This window comes from Lepidochelys kempii, chromosome 9 (assembly GCF_965140265.1).
Source record: "Lepidochelys kempii isolate rLepKem1 chromosome 9, rLepKem1.hap2, whole genome shotgun sequence".
Lineage (NCBI taxonomy): Eukaryota > Metazoa > Chordata > Testudines > Cheloniidae > Lepidochelys > Lepidochelys kempii.
The window spans coordinates 49983688-50003396 of record NC_133264.1 but is presented as its reverse complement, the minus strand read 5'-3'; the positions used below and the strand labels follow the sequence as shown (position 1 = coordinate 50003396).

Below are 19709 nucleotides of genomic sequence, written 5' to 3'. Positions count from 1 at the left end.
TACCACTTTTTGTAATCTGCTGGTTATTATCACAAACTTATCTATGGTGGTTTCTGGATGACAGAGATTTTTTTTCTTTTTGCCACAGGTGATATACTGTGGTTATGTGACATACATGATGTGACTGAAACACTATCATTGGCAGATAATTCTGAAACTGTAGAAAATGATGGTGATCTTGAAGGTGGATAGTCTTCAGAATCCTGTATGTTGAGGATGGATTCTCCTAAACAAAATAAGTCAATGCAGTTATTTAATTACCACCATACTGCTCATTTAGTATTACTCATTGCATTCACTGACACTCAGTACTACTTTAAAGGTGAAATTGTAAAAGGAAGATCTACTTATTTTAGCTATTTTTTTTATCACAACTGCATCTACAATGATAGTACCATAGAATAACAACTATATTTTTTGATCAAACATGAGAATTCAAGACTGGTCCAGAAGGAAGATAGGCAGTGCTTAAGAAAGAAATATGAAATAAAAAAGTTCACCAACCTGAAGATCCTGCGTGTTCAGCCATGTTCCTTTCATCATCTTCAACGCAGCTTCCTCCTGAGAAGGAACACTTCTCGTGATGTTTCATTCGGGCAACAAGGCCTTGCATTTCTTTGTTGCACTTTGCATTTTGCACGCATGCCCGTCTTACCCACAGATAGAGGAACTTCATTAAAATATTCCCAAACTGGGTCTCTCTTATGGCCTGTAACCATTATAAGTTTTCCCTTCTAGTGAGAATGGTATGGTAGATCTCAAATCAATGAAGGCTACACTGAGAGAGACCTCAAGACTTCTGGAATATGCTGCTCAAACAGTTTCACTGTGGTTTCTGTTGCCTGTCCTTCCCTTCTCACATTTATCTCCAGACCATTTTTCCTTGTCTAGATCTATTCTGCCTCCAACAATCTTCTATTCATTGAACTTTTTGAAACTTTGCACTTTTAGAGAGAGATAAGGGATTGACTCTACGTACACAAATTTGCCAAGGGACAATAGGGTTGAGGTTTTCTCACCTCTGTATATTTTAAAACATTTTTGCTGTTAACAAGCATGTTACCCCTGGACACACAAATCCACAGTTTGAGAACTGTAAAACTAAGCATTTCTGATGGTATCTTCTAGACTGAGCACTGAGTCCCATTGGGTAGATAGAAAGATTAACCTAAATCTATACAGAAGCCCCTGGAACCCCATAAAATTGGGTCCATAATCCATGAACTATTGGAACTCCTTTACAAACCTTTTCTTAAACATTACATGAATATATACTCATACTATAGAATTAGAATTTATAATCCCTATTTCATGATGAGATTTCATTATAGCTCAGATATCTTTAGGTAGGTTTTTCCTCAAAAAGCGTTTTATCAAAAAATCCAATTTTAAATAAAAAAAATAGATTTGATTTTTTTAATTTTAAATAAACATTGATTTTTATCAACCCTTTTTGACAGATGCCAGGAAGATTGACTTGGCATTCTCCATGTCACCAGTGATTAAGGTATTTTGATATCAATTGCAGGTTTGGGGTCAGGTATTTCCTTTTCTTGACCCATCTTCTCAGTGCTCATTAAGACTGTAACTGATGGGTCACTCTGTTCCAGGGCATGCCCTCCATGCTTTCTGGATACCATCAGATTAGTCAGAACTGTGACATCGGGCATTATCAACTGAGCTTAGATCAAGTTATCTTGCTTGGTGGTTTAGTCACAAGCCAAAGTAGGAAACCTTCCTTTTCTTAATGGCAAGCTTAGAATAGAAAGAAAACTCAAAAGAAGGACTACATCTGCAGCACCATCTAAGGGGTTGGTACAACTTGAACAAAGTTAGCTTCCCCTTCTTCCCCGTCCCTCCCCACCCCTTGTCTCTTAGATTCTAGAAGTAATACCCTTCATCTATCTCCATTACCCCTTCCACAGAAGTCTCTGCAGCTGAAGAGTATAAAGTCACTTGAAACATAGGTGAAGTTTGGCGCATTTTCTTCAACATCGATCCAGTTTCAAATTTGACAGGTTGCCCAGAAGTCTAGACCCATTTTGCATTTCCTTTAGTCCCTTCTTGTCCTCTGTCCTTTTGGAGATTGAGTCATAAAAGGGAATATGCAGAGACTAGTTGACCATCAACTTGTATTCTTCAAGGGCTTTTCTCAACTACAAATTTTTTTAACATCGCTGTTGAGGGGTCAAGTAAGGTAATATGCTGACCACTGTTAGTCACTGTAGACATGGACAGGTTGTGGTCAGCACTATATTAAGCTAATTCCCCACTTAGTTAACTTCTGACATAAAGCTCAAGGAATGTTACCTGGCTTCATTACCCAAATTCCCTTCTTAACAGCTCTACTGTTTTAAGAGCTCTAAAAGGTTTAATGGAAGGAATTAAAGCAAATTGGGATTGCACAGCTTCTTATGATCTCTGAATATTCAATGCTGAAAGAGGGCATTTTCACTGTCCCAGCAAGTACTGCTTTTCTAGAAAGGTTCCAGAAGCTCAGTTGCACAGGGGGTCCCTACCACAAGTGTGACTGTACAATGGCAACACTCAAAACTATAGTTAGTGGTGAGTTTTAATAGCTAGAGTAACTGGATGTTCTCATACTCAATATAAATGTCTAATCTTTTTCAAATCACACTTAGCGGTTCATCTTAATGCCTTTTGGGCAAGTGCTGTATGTTTTTTTATATTAAGATTATTTCCTCACAGTTCTTAAAGTAATTGTTTTTCAGCTTCATTAGGTATCCTCTTTTATTGAGGATAAATAGGAGTATCTGGTTTATCTTTCAATGTTTTATAAACCTCTGTCATGTCCCCTCTTGAAATGAACAATGGTCATCTCAGTCTCACCTCATTTAAAAAAAAAAGAAAGAAAGAAAGAAAACTGTGCTTGCAGTCATATTTGTGTCTCATATCTCTGGTCCCCTTCTTTGTAGTATCTTTGTCTAAGAAGGTGCCATTTTTCCCCTCTTTTTGTGTAAACATTGATTCATCTTTTGCAATTAGATTATGCATAAACTGCTTCAAATCAACAATTATGAATGATTGGAAATCGCTTGGAGTTGAAATGGAGTTTAGAATTCTATTTTTGCAATTATATGGGGGCCCACTATAGTGATGAATACTCTAAAGGAATCTAATCTAACTGTAAAGATTGAATTGAGAAACTTGAACTGGTGATGAAATAAGTACTTGTATTGCCCTACAAGATGTAGTACAACATGATTTTTAAGTTAAAAATTACCTATAAATAGAAAATGGAGTATTTGATTTCCTCATGTTAATGTGTAGTTGCAACATGGTAACCCCTCAGAAGTAACTTAGTTCTTTCTCTGCACAGATCTAGATCAAGGAGGAGTTCTCGTAGACACTATACAAGATCACGCTCTCGTTCCCGCTCTCACAGGAGGTCCAGGAGCCGGTCTTACAGTCGGGATTATCGACGACGACACAGTCACAGCCATTCCCCTATGTCTACTCGTAGGCGTCATGTTGGAAACAGGGTAAAACTGTTAACGCATTGGGATTGTTAAATTTAGCTCTTTGTGGGTTTATTGCAATTTTCAATCTGCTTGTCTTCCCCCTTGACTAAGGAATCTATAAAAGCAATCTGCTTCCATCTCTTCTCAGATTTGGAAAATAAATTTATCTTCATGTTGTACTATATTAATAAAAATTCACAGCAAAACATGACATTTGTTTTTAACTATATTACCACATTTTAAATGTTAATGATTTTTTGAATAATTTGTGAAAGAAGTTTGTGATCTCAGGTATTTGTAAGGTTTTTTTTGTTTGTTTGTTTTGTATGTTTACTATGAGTGGGTAACTCATACTTCAGTACATTAATATTTGCATCTTCAGATATTCCTTATTTGATCACATTTGAGCTTGTAATTTTTGAAGTTTCACAGTGCTTACAGTAACTTAAGGTGCCTGTTCACTGAAAGTTGTATGTTAATGTAGACATTTTTCTAAACAAGTGTTGACTAACTATAATCACAGTCAATTAAATTGAGATGGTGGTTCTCTTAAACAGGTCTGATTGACCATTACCTTTTTGTGTGTAGGTTTCAAAATTAATAAACTAGATTTGTTGTATAAGTCTCTCTTGAAATACACAGCATTTTGTCATATATTCAGGCACCTTAAAACCTGAAGCTTTAAAAGATTTTAATAGAAAGGGATATAGTCAAAGTTGGTAGGCCCTTTAATTTATCTGTCTTGTTTGCAAAGTCCATGTAATTTTTGTTGCCAAACAACTGCTTTTTTTTATTTTAAAAAAAAGCTACCAAAACAGTCCTGACTCAAGAACATCCCTACAATAACAAATAAGTGTACATACCCACTCGAGATAAAATATTTAGTAAAGAAATAAGCTTCATTTTTTAATTTCCAAAGTTTCCTAATTAGGCGGACACTTGAGGGGGAGATTGGGGAATGAAAACTGCCTTGATGTCTTCATTAAACCAAAACAAATTAGCTTGACTAAAAAGTCATATTCATTCTCAACTGTCTTTTAATCTCTTAGATCTATAAAATGGAGAATAAAATAAATGCCAAACTACTCAAATATAGGAGTGCCCGCAGACCAATATACAGATATTTGTATCCACCAGTCAGCGCCCTATTCTGTGGATAAACTGTTGGGCACTTCCAGACAGTACCCACTTCTGGAAATAAAGTTGTGATGCCACTACAAAGTTTGGCATGGGAATTGTGTGCTCCTCTTGTGGTGAGAAATGCAAAACATGTTTTTGTGAAAGCTAAGTCTGAAGATTTGTTCCTAACACAGATGTCTGTTGTAAGTAAAACTAACTTCTTAGATAGCAGTCAATTTCTTTTCTGTCTTGAAGTCATGCCAAATCAACTCATGTTTGTAAAGTCACTGAATTGCTAAAAGTTTGAAAGGAAACTTTTTTTTATTCTTCTAGGCAAATCCTGACCCAAACTGTTGTCTCGGTGTGTTTGGATTGAGTCTTTACACCACAGAAAGGGACCTGAGAGAAGTGTTCTCCAAGTATGGCCCAATTGCTGATGTTTCCATTGTGTATGACCAGCAATCTCGGCGTTCAAGAGGATTTGCATTTGTGTATTTTGAAAATGTTGATGATGCAAAGGAGGTAAGCTGGAATATAACACTTTGAAAATTTGCAATTCCCAAATGTTAAAAACTTATTCCTGTATAACTAGTACATAGCCCTGTAAAATGAATTTTTTAAACCTTTTTTGAGACTGTAGAAAAGGAATTAAGGTACAGTATTAATATTTAAAACTGCTATAATGAAAATATGCACCTGGACAAGAACAAGAATAGCATTCTTGAAAGTGTTGCATTTGTTTTCTGTAGTTTGTTAACAGTTCTTCAAAATAACTGATGGGATTATGAATGTATTTACTCGAACTGATCAATTGTTTAAAAGACAAATTTCTGAAAGGAATGATTTAGTGATCACTATTTCAAATGCCACAGGTTAAAATATCAGTATGGTCAATTCAGCCCTACGTTGGTGAGAAATAGATAGTCCCACACAGCTGGTTGCGTGTGTTTGACTAAAGCTGCTTTTTCTTTCTGGTTGGTTGGTTGCATTTCACTAGTATTGTTTATTTGTAAATTGCTTTAGGATCCTCTGGGATGAACGAAATACTATTTTAGTATTAAAATCCTCCATTCAGTTGATTTAAATATGTAATTAGGCTTAAAAGTTAACTGGTTTGTAACTCTCTCAATTTGAAGTAGATGAGATATTAAACTCAGACTTCCCCTGGGGTGCATTTGATTTTGGATATAGGTCTTGAAAAACAGGTAAATGTATGATAGTCTTAAAACAATATTTTAAAAGGTTTATATGGTTTTAGTTTTTATATTAGATTAATTTAATCAGATATGTGCCCAAAGCCACAATCATATTAGGTTTAAAATACACGTTGAAGCAAAATTTCAAATGTCAATGATAAATAAAACTGAACACCTTTTCAGAGCACTTGGTGGAGACTAGAACCTGACCATGGCAGTTAGACTATTAATGTTGCCCATCCACAGCTGGAGGTGAAAGTAACTTACACATATCCCAAAAGCCTAACTCTATTCATCATATAAGAGCTGTAAGCCATCTTGGGGAATTATTAGATCCTGTCCATTGTAGGTATCTCAGCACAAAATACAGGGTGCGAGGTATGCTTTAAATAAAAATACTTGTAGATCTCCAGTTGTACCAGAGTTATCCTCCTAAATACAAACTCAATTTAATGAGTTTATGATCTTGCTGAAATCACAATCCAAACAATAAGTAATTGAACTGTATTAAGACTTAGAGGTTGGACCAGAGAAATTACTGCTTATGCAGGCTCAAGTCAGGCTATGAGCATACACGAGGATGATATGAACTGGGATTACAGAATGTGGAGGCCATTGCACCGCTTGATACCTGTCTAGGCAATCAGTGGGTAATTGCCATCATTTATCTTAGAAAAAGAGTCACACACCAAAGAAATGTATTGAGCATGCAAACAACTTCTTGCTAACCCAAATGAACCAGAGGAAGATGAGTGTACTGTTACCCAAGGAAAAGCAGTTGTACCCCCAGCACATTGGTTGAAATGGTCGCAACTGGCAAATGGATCCAGTATGAGCTTTGCTCCAATGAAACGTGCATCAGGAAAATAACCCTTCAGAAGAAAGAAAAGGAGTACTTGTGGCACCTTAGAGTAACATTTATTTAATTTGTTAGTCTCTAAGGTGCCACAAGTACTCCTTTTCTTTTTGCGGATACATACTAACACAGCTGCTACTCTGAAACCTTCAGAAGAAGTGGATGTCACCTATAGAGCCTCCAAACAAGCAGTATGGAAGGCAAGAAACCTAATTTTGGATACCTTGTATGAGTTTCACAATTGTTCTCAGTTTGCCAAAAAGAAAATGTATATGATCTCATGGACAAGAAACAAAAGGAAGATGACAAAGAAAACACGCCAGAAAGGATGCAGGGGTCTTGTATGTAACTGACAACGAAAATTTTGGGGCGGTCTACTTAATGTGGAAAACCCTTTATTGCTTTGCATGACAATGCAGCATATAATTATGAATGTAGATGCCTTGAGGTCTGCCCACAGATCACCTGGAAAAGCAGCAGGTCCAGATGAAGTAATGGTGGAAATGATCAAAGCCTTGAGAGAGGCTAAGATACATTGGCTTACATGAATCCTACACTCTGGGAAGAAAAGATAATTCCATATTGGTACTGATATAGAAACACAAGTGACCTGACCCACTGTGTGAGCATCATAGCTGCATTCTTTGAAATGTGGAGTCCATTTAAGGAAAGAAGCAGTTTGGCTTTAGAAAAGGAAAATGGACAGCAGATAGTGTATTCATTGGCAGACAGTTGGTGATAAAGAAGCTGGAGGGAAATCTCTAGCATGGTTCATTGTTTAGGCTGGGTTTTGTTTTTGTGTTTTTTTTTTTTTTAGAGAGAGCATCTGGCAAAATACATACATGACTGCTGGTGCCTCTCTAATTCTGTGAGGTACTGGAGGATCTTGTCCAGATGGTGATGGGTTTGTATGAGGGTTCTATGACACAGGTGCCTGTTGCCCTTCAGTGTTTCAAGGGTGAAGGCTGGACTCCACCAGGGATTAGTGCTTAGTTCATTACTATTCATAATTGTGATAGACTTCATAGGTAAGTAAATCCACATGGAAGGTTGTATGAAGATCTATACAAATTAAATTTTGCTAATGGCCTATGGTGAGGAAGATTTGGTCCAGGCAATTGATGCCGGCAATAGGGAACTAACAAACTGTAGAGTCAAAATGAGTAAAGAAAAGCGAAATCATGTGAGTGACTTGCTCAGAACGAAGACAGATGAGTATCAACATTGAGGGCCAGCACCTAAATCAGGTATCATCTGTGTTTAACTTGTGGGGCTGGTTAGTGACAAATAGAGAAATCAGAGAACCATAACCAAGACAGCTGAGCATGGGGGAAGTCTGGTACAAGGTAAGTGGAGTGACTTCTAATAAACGAATGCTCAGATTACATAATGGGCAATGATAGAAAACCATGATAAGACCAGCTCTTCTGTGTGGATCAGAGACATGGGTAACCAAAGAGAGGCACTTGAGAAGACTTGAAGCTATTGAAATGAGATGTTTGAGGGGGAGACCTTGCAGGACCACGTGTGGAATGATGTCATCAGGCGTGAAACCGAGGTTTGCGGTATCTGAGAGAAGCTATAAAAGAAGCTGAGATGGTATCGGCATGTACAAGGATGGATGAAAGGCATTCCATTAGGGAGACGTCTGAGACTAGAGTTTGTGGCCTGAGAACAAGAGGACAACCAAGTAAACAGTGGATAGACTGTAAGGGAGGACGGAGTGGGTATGGAGCAAGCATTGGACTGGCAGGCTTGGAAAAGACAGATCAATGATCCAGCCCCAGCTACCTGAGAAAGGAGAAGTAGTTGATGGAAACTTGGGTTAGCAGTTATTAGGCTGAAGTTAATCTGTTTGCAGTTAAAACTGTCTAAATCATGATTGTTTCACTCCATATAGGCTAAAGAGCGTGCCAATGGAATGGAACTTGATGGGAGAAGAATCCGGGTAGATTTCTCCATAACAAAAAGGCCTCACACCCCCACACCTGGAATCTACATGGGGAGACCAACTTAGTAAGTTATTTCAGACATTGAATAGCACAAGTGGCATAAAGGAAATGCACATTTTGTTCGCCAAGTAGTCTTTGTTTTATTTTGTTAAATGATCTCTGCTCTTGTAGGAGTTCTCCATCCACGTGGTGGTGGTGGTGGTTTTTTGGTACTTTTGTTAAAGTCCCAGACTTTCAAAAGTAAACATGCAACTCTAAGTATATGGGCATAAAATAATAGTGCACCTTGATTTGTATACTTGCACCAAATGTTAACAAAATCATGCCAGTCAACATTGGGGCTACGTATCAAACTACTTTTTTCCCCCTTGACAGTTATCTAAAAATTGAATTTTTAGATAAAACAACCTTTTAAAATGTCAAATGATGGCACTTATTAGCGAAGTAACTGCCACTCTGTTAATGAAAATGACTAACTTGTGTAGTTATTGTTGAAGCAAATTCCATAATTTTTATTTAATTCTTACTTGGGGGTAGCCCTCAAAGGTTGTATGCTTTTTCTAACTGTAAAAAGTCAAGATGCATTTGTGTACAATAATTTATTGACTTGTAACTTTGTGTTTAGATAACCATAAATAGAAATAAAACTACATGAACTTATGTCACTTACTGGTAATAGAACACTTTTAAAAAAACCTAAAGCACCAAAAATGCATCAATTTCAGTACTTTGTATCCACCTTTCTAATGTTCCGTAATTTAGTCAGTTCTTAACTTGCTGTGACTCGTCCAGATCTATCAACATCATTGTTTTCCCTGGGAAGTGGTGCCAGGAAAACCAAGAGGGCATGGGTAGTTGGAGACCAACAGTAGGAGAGGCCATACCCGGAAATGTTAAATGTATAGCTTTAAATCTGAGTTTGCAATCTAAAACGCTTACATTAAAAATTTGGTTTCATACCATCAAAGGCATATGAGAACTAAGATCTCAAGTTGAAAGTCTTGAAGAAAACATTTTTGTCAGCTGACAGCTTTTTTGAAATGTTAGTTTAGTAGCTGTGTAACTGAAACTGTGTTCATACATTTTAAGTCCCTACTGGGTGTTGGACTAGATGGCCTCCTGAGGTCTCTTCCATCCCTAATCTTCTATGATACTGGCCTCACCTAAGGAAAAATCCTTCCAGAGGGGACTTTTTTCCCCGAAAGTTAGGAATAGATGAAAGTTGTCATAGAAAAGAATTCCTCCTGCAATCTTTAAACTTAGTGTTCATGTCAAAAAATTAAATCCAAGTTGAGATTGCAGTTATATTTCCTGACTACCTTATTTGAAGATTCCTACAGTGCTGTAGGACTCAGCTAGGCTTGCCTGTATGCAGTATTTTGTATTTTTGTAACTTTGTTTCACTATTCCATGCAGTGGCAGCTCCCGACGAAGAGATTACTATGACAGAGGGTATGACAGAGGGTATGATGATCGTGAATATTACAGCAGATCTTATAGGTGAGCCACTATTAACAAATAACAAAATATGTGCAGATCACCATGGGCTAGTTTCTCTTGAAACTCGTGCTTTTGGAAGTAAATTATTTGCATTTCTTTAACTTACTAAATTTTATAACTGTACCTTTTGAAATTCATTTGAAGTCACTGTTTTACATCCAAGCTCTGGTTTTGAAATCTTTGGTCTTTACTGCAAATAATTGTTTGGCTGTACATCAGATATAACAGATGGCAATGTGACAGGCAGACAGAATTTCAATTTGAATGAGATCTCTAATTTCAACATAAATAGTCCATAATGCTATACTTACATATATCTGTATAAGTAGTTTAATAGCTTAAGTGTGTTTGCTGTGAATACTTCAGCTTTAAGAGCAAGCGGACATACACGCCTCTTCTGTACACTGGCCCAAAAAGGGAGGGGGGGGGAGGAATCTCCAAGAGACAGCAGTGGTGAAAGTACTAGTATAGACATCTACCACTTGCATTTCCCCATCTGGTGGTCTAGCCATGTTCTAGAGAAACTTAGTCAACACAGCGGTAAAAATAGCAGTGACCACCAGTGCTCAAAAGTTATTGCCACTTTGAGTACAACAGTGGAAGATTATTTTGAAAGTTAAAGTGTAGACAGGGTCATAAATTAAATCTGTCCTTGCACTGGACAGATGTACTATGAAAATGTCACATAGCCTTTCTATAAAACAGAGGGCAATCATATTTCACGGCTTCATATCTATGCGCTAACTCCTTGGCACCCATAGCTGGATTTTCCTGTTGTAAAGCCTGTTATGGACAACAGTTGCTTCAGGATCCACCAACACAGCGACTAACTCTAGGAAATGAGAAGAGAAACCAAATTAAGGAAGAAAGTGAAAGCTTAGACGTATGCAGGATTGAATTATAGAGAACGCCGTAGAATGCAGGGGTAGTCTAGGAACTTTGAATTCTATGGCGTAGATTAACAGTTGCCCTCTAGCCTTTCAAGTGGCAGTGCCAATGAGGCTTAATCGCTGTTTTATTTTGCAGAGGATTTAAGCCTGACAAACCTAGCATGGTTGTACTTAAGGTGACTGAAAGCTCATAGTTAACATATGTTGCCATAAATAAATTGTAGAACTGTTTGAAATTTATTTAAAACACGTGAATATAGCCGGTTGGTGGTGGTCTTGATGAAAAATGTCATGTTACATCTGAATCTTCAGATTGGTTGCATGAACAAAGTTGGACCATGCAACAGTCAAGACAAAATTTAAATGTTACGCTAATATCTAGTAGTTCATTTTCTTTGTTTTTTAATGACTTCCTATCATCAGGCCTGAGGCAGATTTTGTGCAGTTACAATAAGATTTTAAATCTGAGGTTGTCTTTTTATTCCTTAGCTGGCTCAAAATATCCCTTCTGAGCAACTGTTTCCCTTAGTCCTTTTTCCTGTCACTCCTTCTAGGACAGGTGTGTGGGCAAACTTTTTTTGGCCCGAGGGCCACCTTTGGCTTGTGAAACTTTATGGAGGGCCAGGTAGGAAAGGCTGTGCCTCCCCAAACAGCCTGGACCCCGTCCCCTGACTGCCCCCTCAGAACCCCAGACCCATCCAACACCTCTTCTCCTTCCCCGCTCCTGCCTTGCCTCTGCTGCTGCCTTGCCCCTCAGGCTCCCTGTGGCTCCCACAACTCCAGCTTTGTAGGTTGTCTGGGCCCACAAGTTAATTCTTCAAGGTCATGTAATAGGTGTAACATGCAACATATGCAGACTCTGCACAGGATTCTAAAACACCACTCACTGCCTGTCCTTTAGTAGCATAAGAAATGCACAGATCTATACAAAAATAAACTCCATGCTCAGTTTCCTTACCGCTCTAGAGTATTCTTTGAGCTGGGTCCTCTGGGGGTGTCTGATACCAGTCTGTTGCACCTCATGGCTTTAACTTCTGAATGATGGAGCTTCTTCCTTTCCCAAACTGCTGCTACCTGGAGGATAGGAAATTGTAATGTATAATATTGGCAAACTGGACCATGAGACTTCCTCAACTTTCCCAGACACTTCGTGATTTTTGCCAAACCATGCTGGGCATAATACACACATGAACTGTGATGAAACAGGTAGCTTTCACTTACACAATGCAGCACATTTTATTTAGGTATTTTCTTGTCTTTCCTGTGTGATCCAGCTGTAGTTTTATATTAGATATAACACTGTTTTCCTTGTTTTTATACCTTTTGAAAATAATGAAGTGCAAAAAAGGTTATTTTGCTTCTGTCTTCACAGAGGAGGAGGTGGTGGTGGAGGAGGAGGAGGATGGAGAGCTGCCCAAGACAGGGATCAGATTTACAGGTATGCTTGGACAGGATTTAATATCCAAAGAACAGTAGAAATGTTCATGAAACAGCCTGCCTAAAAAATTCAAACAGTTGAGCCCTAATGTACATCCAGAAGCATAAAAAAAAAAGTGTAGTGGTCACTGGTGAACGAATAAAACAAAAGTTCACCAAATTTAAAATTATATAGGTTGATGAGAACATAGGCTGGTGATGGAGCTTGACACTCTGGCACAGATTGTGAATTTTCCATGTGTAATGAATTTTTTCAGTTACTCTTAAACTGTTCTGTGCACCTAGTCCCTGGGGGACAAGAATAAGTTGGGGGGGACAAATGTAGAGAGCCTTGATTGGGGGGGGGGGTGCTAATTTTTGACCAGCCCAGAGATTGCAGCTGTTGGTGTTAAATTTTTTTCCAATTTAAATATTTGGTGATGAATAGCTAAGATAAGTAGTATTGGTTTGTTACTTATCTTATGGTATGCTGTTTGATTACATTAAGATTAATGTTTCTCAGTCTCTGAATGTTTAATAGTCCAAAAGTTAACATTGGCATGACTCGTGGTTGTTTTTTAAAATATAAAATGAAACCTTTTCTCTGGAAATATTAAGTACCTCAAGCTTGCTTTCTTCATACACTACTAGCTTCTATAGGCATGCAGTCACCAAGCACACAGTGAACCTGTGGAACTCATTTCTAGGGGATGTTGTGAAGGCAAAAAGTATAACTAGGTTCAAAAAATAATTGGGTAAGTTCCAGGAGGATAGATTCATCCTATTAGTCAGGATGGTCAGGGACAAACCCCATGCTGTTCGTGTGCTCCCAGATCCTGGGACTGGACAACAGGGAGTGGATCACTCAGTTGCCCTGATTTGTTCATTCCCTCTAAAGCATCTGGCACTGTTGGAAGACTGGATACTTGGCTAGATGGACCATTGGTGTGACCCCATATGGCCATTATGTTCTAGTACCTTTACTGACTTTTAGGTAGCATCTATTAATACAGTATACAGATGCTCCTGTGTCAGCTTAGCAGTGCATGGTTTTCAGTGAATCAACTGCTAGTTAAGAATGTTGCACAGGCAGCTAGAATGCATGTGTGACAGGATTAACCTTAAATTTCTGGTGACCAGTTTTCATGGCATGTACACTAATCACGAGCAACGGGGTGTTGAAGGAGAATTATAATATGGTATTTCTTGGTATCATTTCCATTTATGTAGATCAGTGTTAATTACTGTGAAACCTGAATTGGCTTAATTATCATGTTAATCCTTTCTACAGGAGAAGATCACCATCCCCATACTACAGCCGAGGAGGTTACAGATCTCGATCCAGATCTCGATCCTATTCACCTCGTAAGTCTTGTTTTAGAATTGGCTGTGACGTTGATTGGATGATGACTTTCATGTAGATAAAAAATTTGAGAATGCGACTACTGGAACTTTAAACTAGATGGTGAGAGTATTAATCATAGAATATCAGGGTTGGAAGGGACCTCAGGAGGTCATCTAGTCCAACTCCCTGCTCAAAGCAGGACCAATCCCCAATTTTTGCCCCAGATCCCTAAATGGCCCCCTCAAAGATTGAACTCACAACCGTGGGTTTAGCAGGCCAATGCTCAAACCATTGAGCTATCCTTCCCTCCTCCTGCCCAAATGCCCCTTGCGGGGGGAAAAAAACTGAGTTCTCAATGCAAGTGACCACCTTTTTAAGGACAAGGCAAATGTCAGTTTTACTCTTGCCTTCTTGCATTACTGTGTCCTTGCCAGGCATAACTTTCCTTTTAAAAATTCATGGGAGACCCAGTTATACCATATTGCCATGTCATGGTTAACGTTTTGGTTATGCCCAAGATCAAATGGTCAATCCTGGAAGAGGCTAACATGTTGTAACTGAGTTTCCCAACATGGTACTTTCTATAGGACAGAGAACACTTTTTAAATTAATCTGAGATTAAAGTCCGAGTAATGGCTTTTGTATTAGTATATTTCATATCAAAAAGTTGCTAAAATAAGGGCTTCTGTCTGGAGTATCTCACTATCAGTGCACATTCTGTTGAGGTATTCATATGGGGAGGTTCTGTTTAAAATAGAATGCCATTGCATTATTTTTACTTGTTCTTAAGGAATACATTAGTAATGTTCCCACATTCTTTGCTAATAAACATGGAAACATCCTTCTGCCGTACATAGTAATCTGCATTGTCCCTGTCCTTTCTCAGTACCTTGAAACACCAATCCTCCATATGTCAAGTATCTGAGGGCTTGTTTACACAGGGAAGTTCAGTGCTATAGTTAATGCTGGTAAATTTCCCTATGCAGACAAGCCCTTAGCTCTTGAATTTCTGTTACCTACTTGAACAAGGTGATCAAGATGTTGAAAGGTTTTGATTGATATTGTTAAAGATTTAGCCTATTAGTAATAACATACATTAATTCGTTTTGTATACTTTTTCTCTTACAGGTCGCTATTAAAACATGAAGTTTAAATGAATTTCTAACTACAGCCCTTGAGCTGGGATCGCAGATATGTGGACAATATTTTTATTGTCTATTCTGTTTAAAAAGTGAGCAGTGCCTAGTGAATAGGTGACTTTTACACCTTTTATGAAGACTACTTTTTGGTGAAGTTAAAATGCTGTTTCATTCTGCATATCTGTGTAGTTCGGTGCTTTGTTCAAAGTTGTGTTTTTGAGAGGAGTATGTTTTGCATGTATTTTTTTAGTCAGAATTTTGACTGCTGAAAGGTTTCTATTATACAAAACTGTTCATTTAAAGTTTTTTCTACTGATTCCAGGGTATTCTGAAGATCAAAACCTGTGTAAAATGCTTTCAAATGGTAAATAATAAACAGTTTGATTTTTACTTCCCAAATCTTATGCATAGCCAAAGTAATCTGTTCCTCCAACTCTCAAATTCAGTAGCTAATTAAGAGAAAAGACAGTCATCACTCTTCTCCACAGCCTTCCAGAATATGCATAGTATGAAGCCCATTAATAAAATGTCAAGATTATACTGTTTTTATCTGGACAAAAGTTACTCTACAAAATCGCTGCTTTGTGGCTTGTAAATAGATGCTCATCTAAAGGTCTGACTAGTTAGACGTTTAATGTGTAACTTGTACAGTAGCAGGAGGGATGGGTAAGTTGAATAGTATTATATACTTGGAGAAGGCTTTTTTATAAATTACTGTTGTATGGTAATATTTGAGCTTTCGGTTGTCTGTCATGGGGTGACATAATACATTCTACACCTCCTAACGTTCTGTCTGAAGGCTTGTAAATGAGATCATATGCTTTATTAGGACTGGGCAGGGAATGGATTTCACTGGAGTAGACAACACTTACACAACTAACGAACATAGAAAGTCCGAGACTCTCACCTGTAAGGTTTTCACTAACCGAAGGTAACCAACTAAACTGTTTTGATGCTTTAAAATGGAATTATTCCTTGAGAATGTAGCTTTTGTAATACGCAAATCCCTGAAGTAAGCTTTTAAATCTCTGAAGTATTGGAGACCATGAATGTACAGAACTAGCCTACTAGCTCCCTACTTTTTCATACTACAAAGTAGCTTTCCTACGACTCTTCTGTTTACTAAAGTTTTTGTTTGTTTTTGCTACACTGCTTGCCATCAGTGGATTTCTCACCCATTCACAAGTAGAAAGAGCAGCATATGGCCTATATAGGAGGTGGGGAACTTAAAGGATCAACAATACCAGGAAGGAAAAGAAAAATGTGGGGATAGGGAGGTAAAACGAGAATGAAAATGGAGAGGAGGTGGCAACTATACTAAGTGACTTTCTTAGCTTTATCCTGAGAAAGTTCCTGTAGGAGTAATCAGCACAAAGTATGACCACAATCTCACTCCTTTTGGGTTAAATTGCAAAGTTTTATTCCAAACTTGCTTTTGTAGATTTTTAAGGCCGGAAGGGATCTCCTACTTAACATAGGCTAAAGAATTTCACCCAGTAATTCCTGCATCAGACCCTTATCTTGTGATTGAATTAGGGCAGTGTTTTTAGAAACAGACACCCAATCTTGATTTAAAGACGTCAAGTGATGGAGAATCCAACAGTGTTCCAGTGATTCATTACCCTCACTTGAATTTTGCTATGTGTTTGATAGCGTAAAGAGCCCTCTACTTTCAGAGATCTCACTATATAGGTACTTAGACCATGATCAAATCACCACTTGATCTGCACTATGTGTGGATACCAGAACTGGAAACTGCATTCTTACTAATGCCATCTACAAAGGTAATGCCACAACCTTACTCCTATTCAAATGTTCCCCTGTTTATACCTCCAAAGGTCACATTAATACTCTAAGCCACCACATTAGGAGCTTAAGATCAGCTGGTTAACCATGATTTACCTCCTTTTTGGAGTCACTGCTTCCAGGTTTCAGTCCCCTGTTCTGTAAGTGTACATTTTGTTCCTAGATGTGATCTTGCAATTGGTCACACATACATGTTCAAGTGAGCCCAGCTTACCAAGTAATCCAGGGGGTTGTATAGATCTGACCTTCCCCGTTATAATTTACCATTCCACCATCGTTGAAAGTTGGTTGGTTTGTTTTTAACCAGAAAGGTAATGATTTTGTCTTTTGAGATCATCATTTTTAAAGATATTGAATACCACTGAGCTAAGAACAGATCCCTCTCGGACTCCGCTAGAAACACCTCTATTGGGAGATCTTCCATTTACGAATGTCATTTGATCTGTTTTCCTACAAAGCAACTAATAACATCACCATTTGCATAGAGCAAAAAAACTTAAGTATTGCACTTTTTCCTCAAAGTAGGGGGAAATGGAGAAGAAACAATGTATTGATGCAGGCCGTATGGTATTTTTATTCTGTAGTGTGTACAGATACCAGAGATGTTTGTATGTAAGAAGCTAAATTGAACAGAATAGTAAGGTGAGAGGGAGAGGCAGCCATGGATCTCTTAAAGGGGACTTCAGAGATTTGGATACTCAAGAAACATTAATACATATGGTATTATGGTATGCTGCTGTCCCATGCTAACTTACACTGTACATTGTTAGATGCACCAGACCCTGCTACAAGTCAGTGGCAGAGTTGGCAATAGAATGCAGGCCTCCTAATGCTATGTCCTATCCTGCATTTGTACTTGAAAGGGTGTTCCAATCACCATGCTTAAAACAAGAAGGCCTTTGCCTTGCATCTAGCCCCAAAAAGTTAAATCCTGGTACAGCTTTGTAAAGGCCAAGTACTTGGTCTGGTTTGGTCCTGTCTAGGCACACACAACTAGTCCATTTAAAGCAAAAATTGGGAGGGTACCTGGCAGTGACAGAGGGCCTATTTAGAAATAGGCATGTCTGAAATGTGAGGAAATGGATGCGATCGGATGATTAAAGCTAGTAGGAATTCGGGGGCGTGGTGGCTTTTTTGCCATTGGAAGATTGCTGTTTGTCAAAATGGAAACTGGGAATGTACTGTGTTCAAAACTTTCATTAGAAGGTTTCTCAGGTCCATGATTGAATTTCTCCAGACTCTCTCTCTCTCCTCTACCTGGGATGTGAACATAGATTTTTCCCATCCCAGCTTAGTCCCCTAGCCACCAAACTGTTGGTTATACTGAAGGTGGGGTCTCTGTCTCATGTTTTCTATTGGAAAAACTTTAAAAGGTCTGTTTTTGGACATTTTCCCCATTCCGAATTGGAACAAATGCATTAAAAATATTAGCAGGCTCCTGTAGGCTGCCATGCACTGCCAGGAGAAAATAAGTGTATGAAGGTGCAGAATGGCTTGAATGATTTGAACAACAGCTGTTGGCTAACTTGTCCCTGCTTTGCACAGAGCTCAGGTAAGTTTTCATGACTAGCCCAACCACAGATCCAGATAGTTGGGAAACCCAAACCAGAGGCGTTAGTGTAGAAGTCAAGGAATGATGGTCAAGAAGTGGCCTGGCTAAAGAACAAGGCCCTCCCTGTTTTGGGAGTTCTCTTAAGCTGTGCCTGTGCTACAAGCCAGCGGCTTGATTTCTCCTGCTCGCATGCCTACTTGCGCTAGTGCTCATGCGTGTAAGTAGCAGTGTAGCACAGGTAGCAGCAGCAGAGGCGGAGCTTAGCCAGGCTGAGTATAAACCTACCTGAACCATGTGGGAGCATATTCGGCATGGCTAAGCTGTGGCTCTGCTACTGCAGCTACACTTTGTACTTGGGCAAGTATGTGTATGCAAGCAGGGGAATCGCCCCTGTACGTTGTACATCCTTACTATGTCCCCAAAAGTGCAGTTTGTGGCAGGGGTCGGGAATCAGTGCTGGTTTTGTTCTGATAGGTTTCAGAGTGGCAGCCGTGTTAGTCTGTATTCGCAAAAAGAAAAGGAGTACTTGTGGCACCTTAGAGACTAACCAATTTATTTGAGCATAAGCTTTCGTGAAACTCACGAAAGCTTATGCTCAAATAAATTGGTTAGTCTCTAAGGTGCCACAAGTACTCCTTTTCTTTTTGTTCTGATAGTCGTCTTCATGTAAGGATGGAAGTTCACTGCTACTAACTCCTCTGACGTGACCTGTTGAGAGAACATATTCACCTACTATCCAATCCAGTTGTGATAACACAAACTCCAAACCGTTGACCAAGGCTCATTGAATTCAAACAGTGAACTTCAGTTTCCCATCTGTGTAACAAAGCAACATCTGGAAAGGGTAGAGGTTGAGTGATGTGCCTTTTATCAACCCTATTCCCATATAACTGCCACAATCAGTAGAACACTTGAAATGTGCAGCTAAAACCCCAAGAAAACAGTTACCTAGCAACTCAGCTAAAGTTTATAGTTTGTTTTGGTTGTGTATCCTGCATTGCATCTGGATAGCTGCTTTGGTAATGGAGCCAGGGTTGCACTACAGTTGCCCCTTCCTGCTCAAAAGCCTTTGTGGAGTAAAGAGGCTGAGAGGCAGCCCTTTTTCAGATCTCCGCCTCAGTTATTTGGAAGCTTACATGGAGATTTTGACTGCCACTGCTCTAGTTTACACACCAGAGATCACTTTATATTTGTATTACAGTAGCGAGGAGGACCCCATTGTGTCAGGTGCTGTACAAACTATTTTACTGGCAGCACCAGATTCCCAGCAAGTGTTCATTTCTTCTTTGAGTGCTCGTTCTTCTGGGTGTATTCCACATGTGGATGCGCATGCACCCGTGCAGTAGATCTCCTTATGCTCCCTAGCAAGGCTGTAAGAGGCAGTGTGGGTTGATGCCCCTTCAGTTCTTGTCACCGCATGGCCTGAGTTGGAATCCTGTGTCCTCTCTCCAGCTTT

General features: G+C 38.9%; 1 protein-coding gene across 3 annotated transcripts in view; it reads left to right on the top strand.

The window, feature by feature from the left end:
• Window positions 1–18758, top strand: part of TRA2B (transformer 2 beta homolog) — a 35278-nt gene extending 16520 nt beyond the window's left edge. For 2 of the 3 annotated variants that reach the window (XM_073360305.1, XM_073360306.1), the window contains exons 4-11: window positions 1461–1507; window positions 3341–3503; window positions 4935–5123; window positions 8554–8669; window positions 10022–10105; window positions 12368–12433; window positions 13703–13776; window positions 14885–18758. In XM_073360305.1, the coding sequence (XP_073216406.1) occupies window positions 3471–3503; window positions 4935–5123; window positions 8554–8669; window positions 10022–10105; window positions 12368–12433; window positions 13703–13776; window positions 14885–14895 (573 nt within the window). In that variant the 5' untranslated portion in view covers window positions 1461–1507; window positions 3341–3470 and the 3' untranslated portion in view covers window positions 14896–18758. The remainder of the gene's footprint in view (window positions 1–1460; window positions 1508–3340; window positions 3504–4934; window positions 5124–8553; window positions 8670–10021; window positions 10106–12367; window positions 12434–13702; window positions 13777–14884) is intronic. The other variant, XM_073360304.1, reaches the window with a different exon arrangement.
• Window positions 18759–19709: the final 951 nt, after the last annotated feature.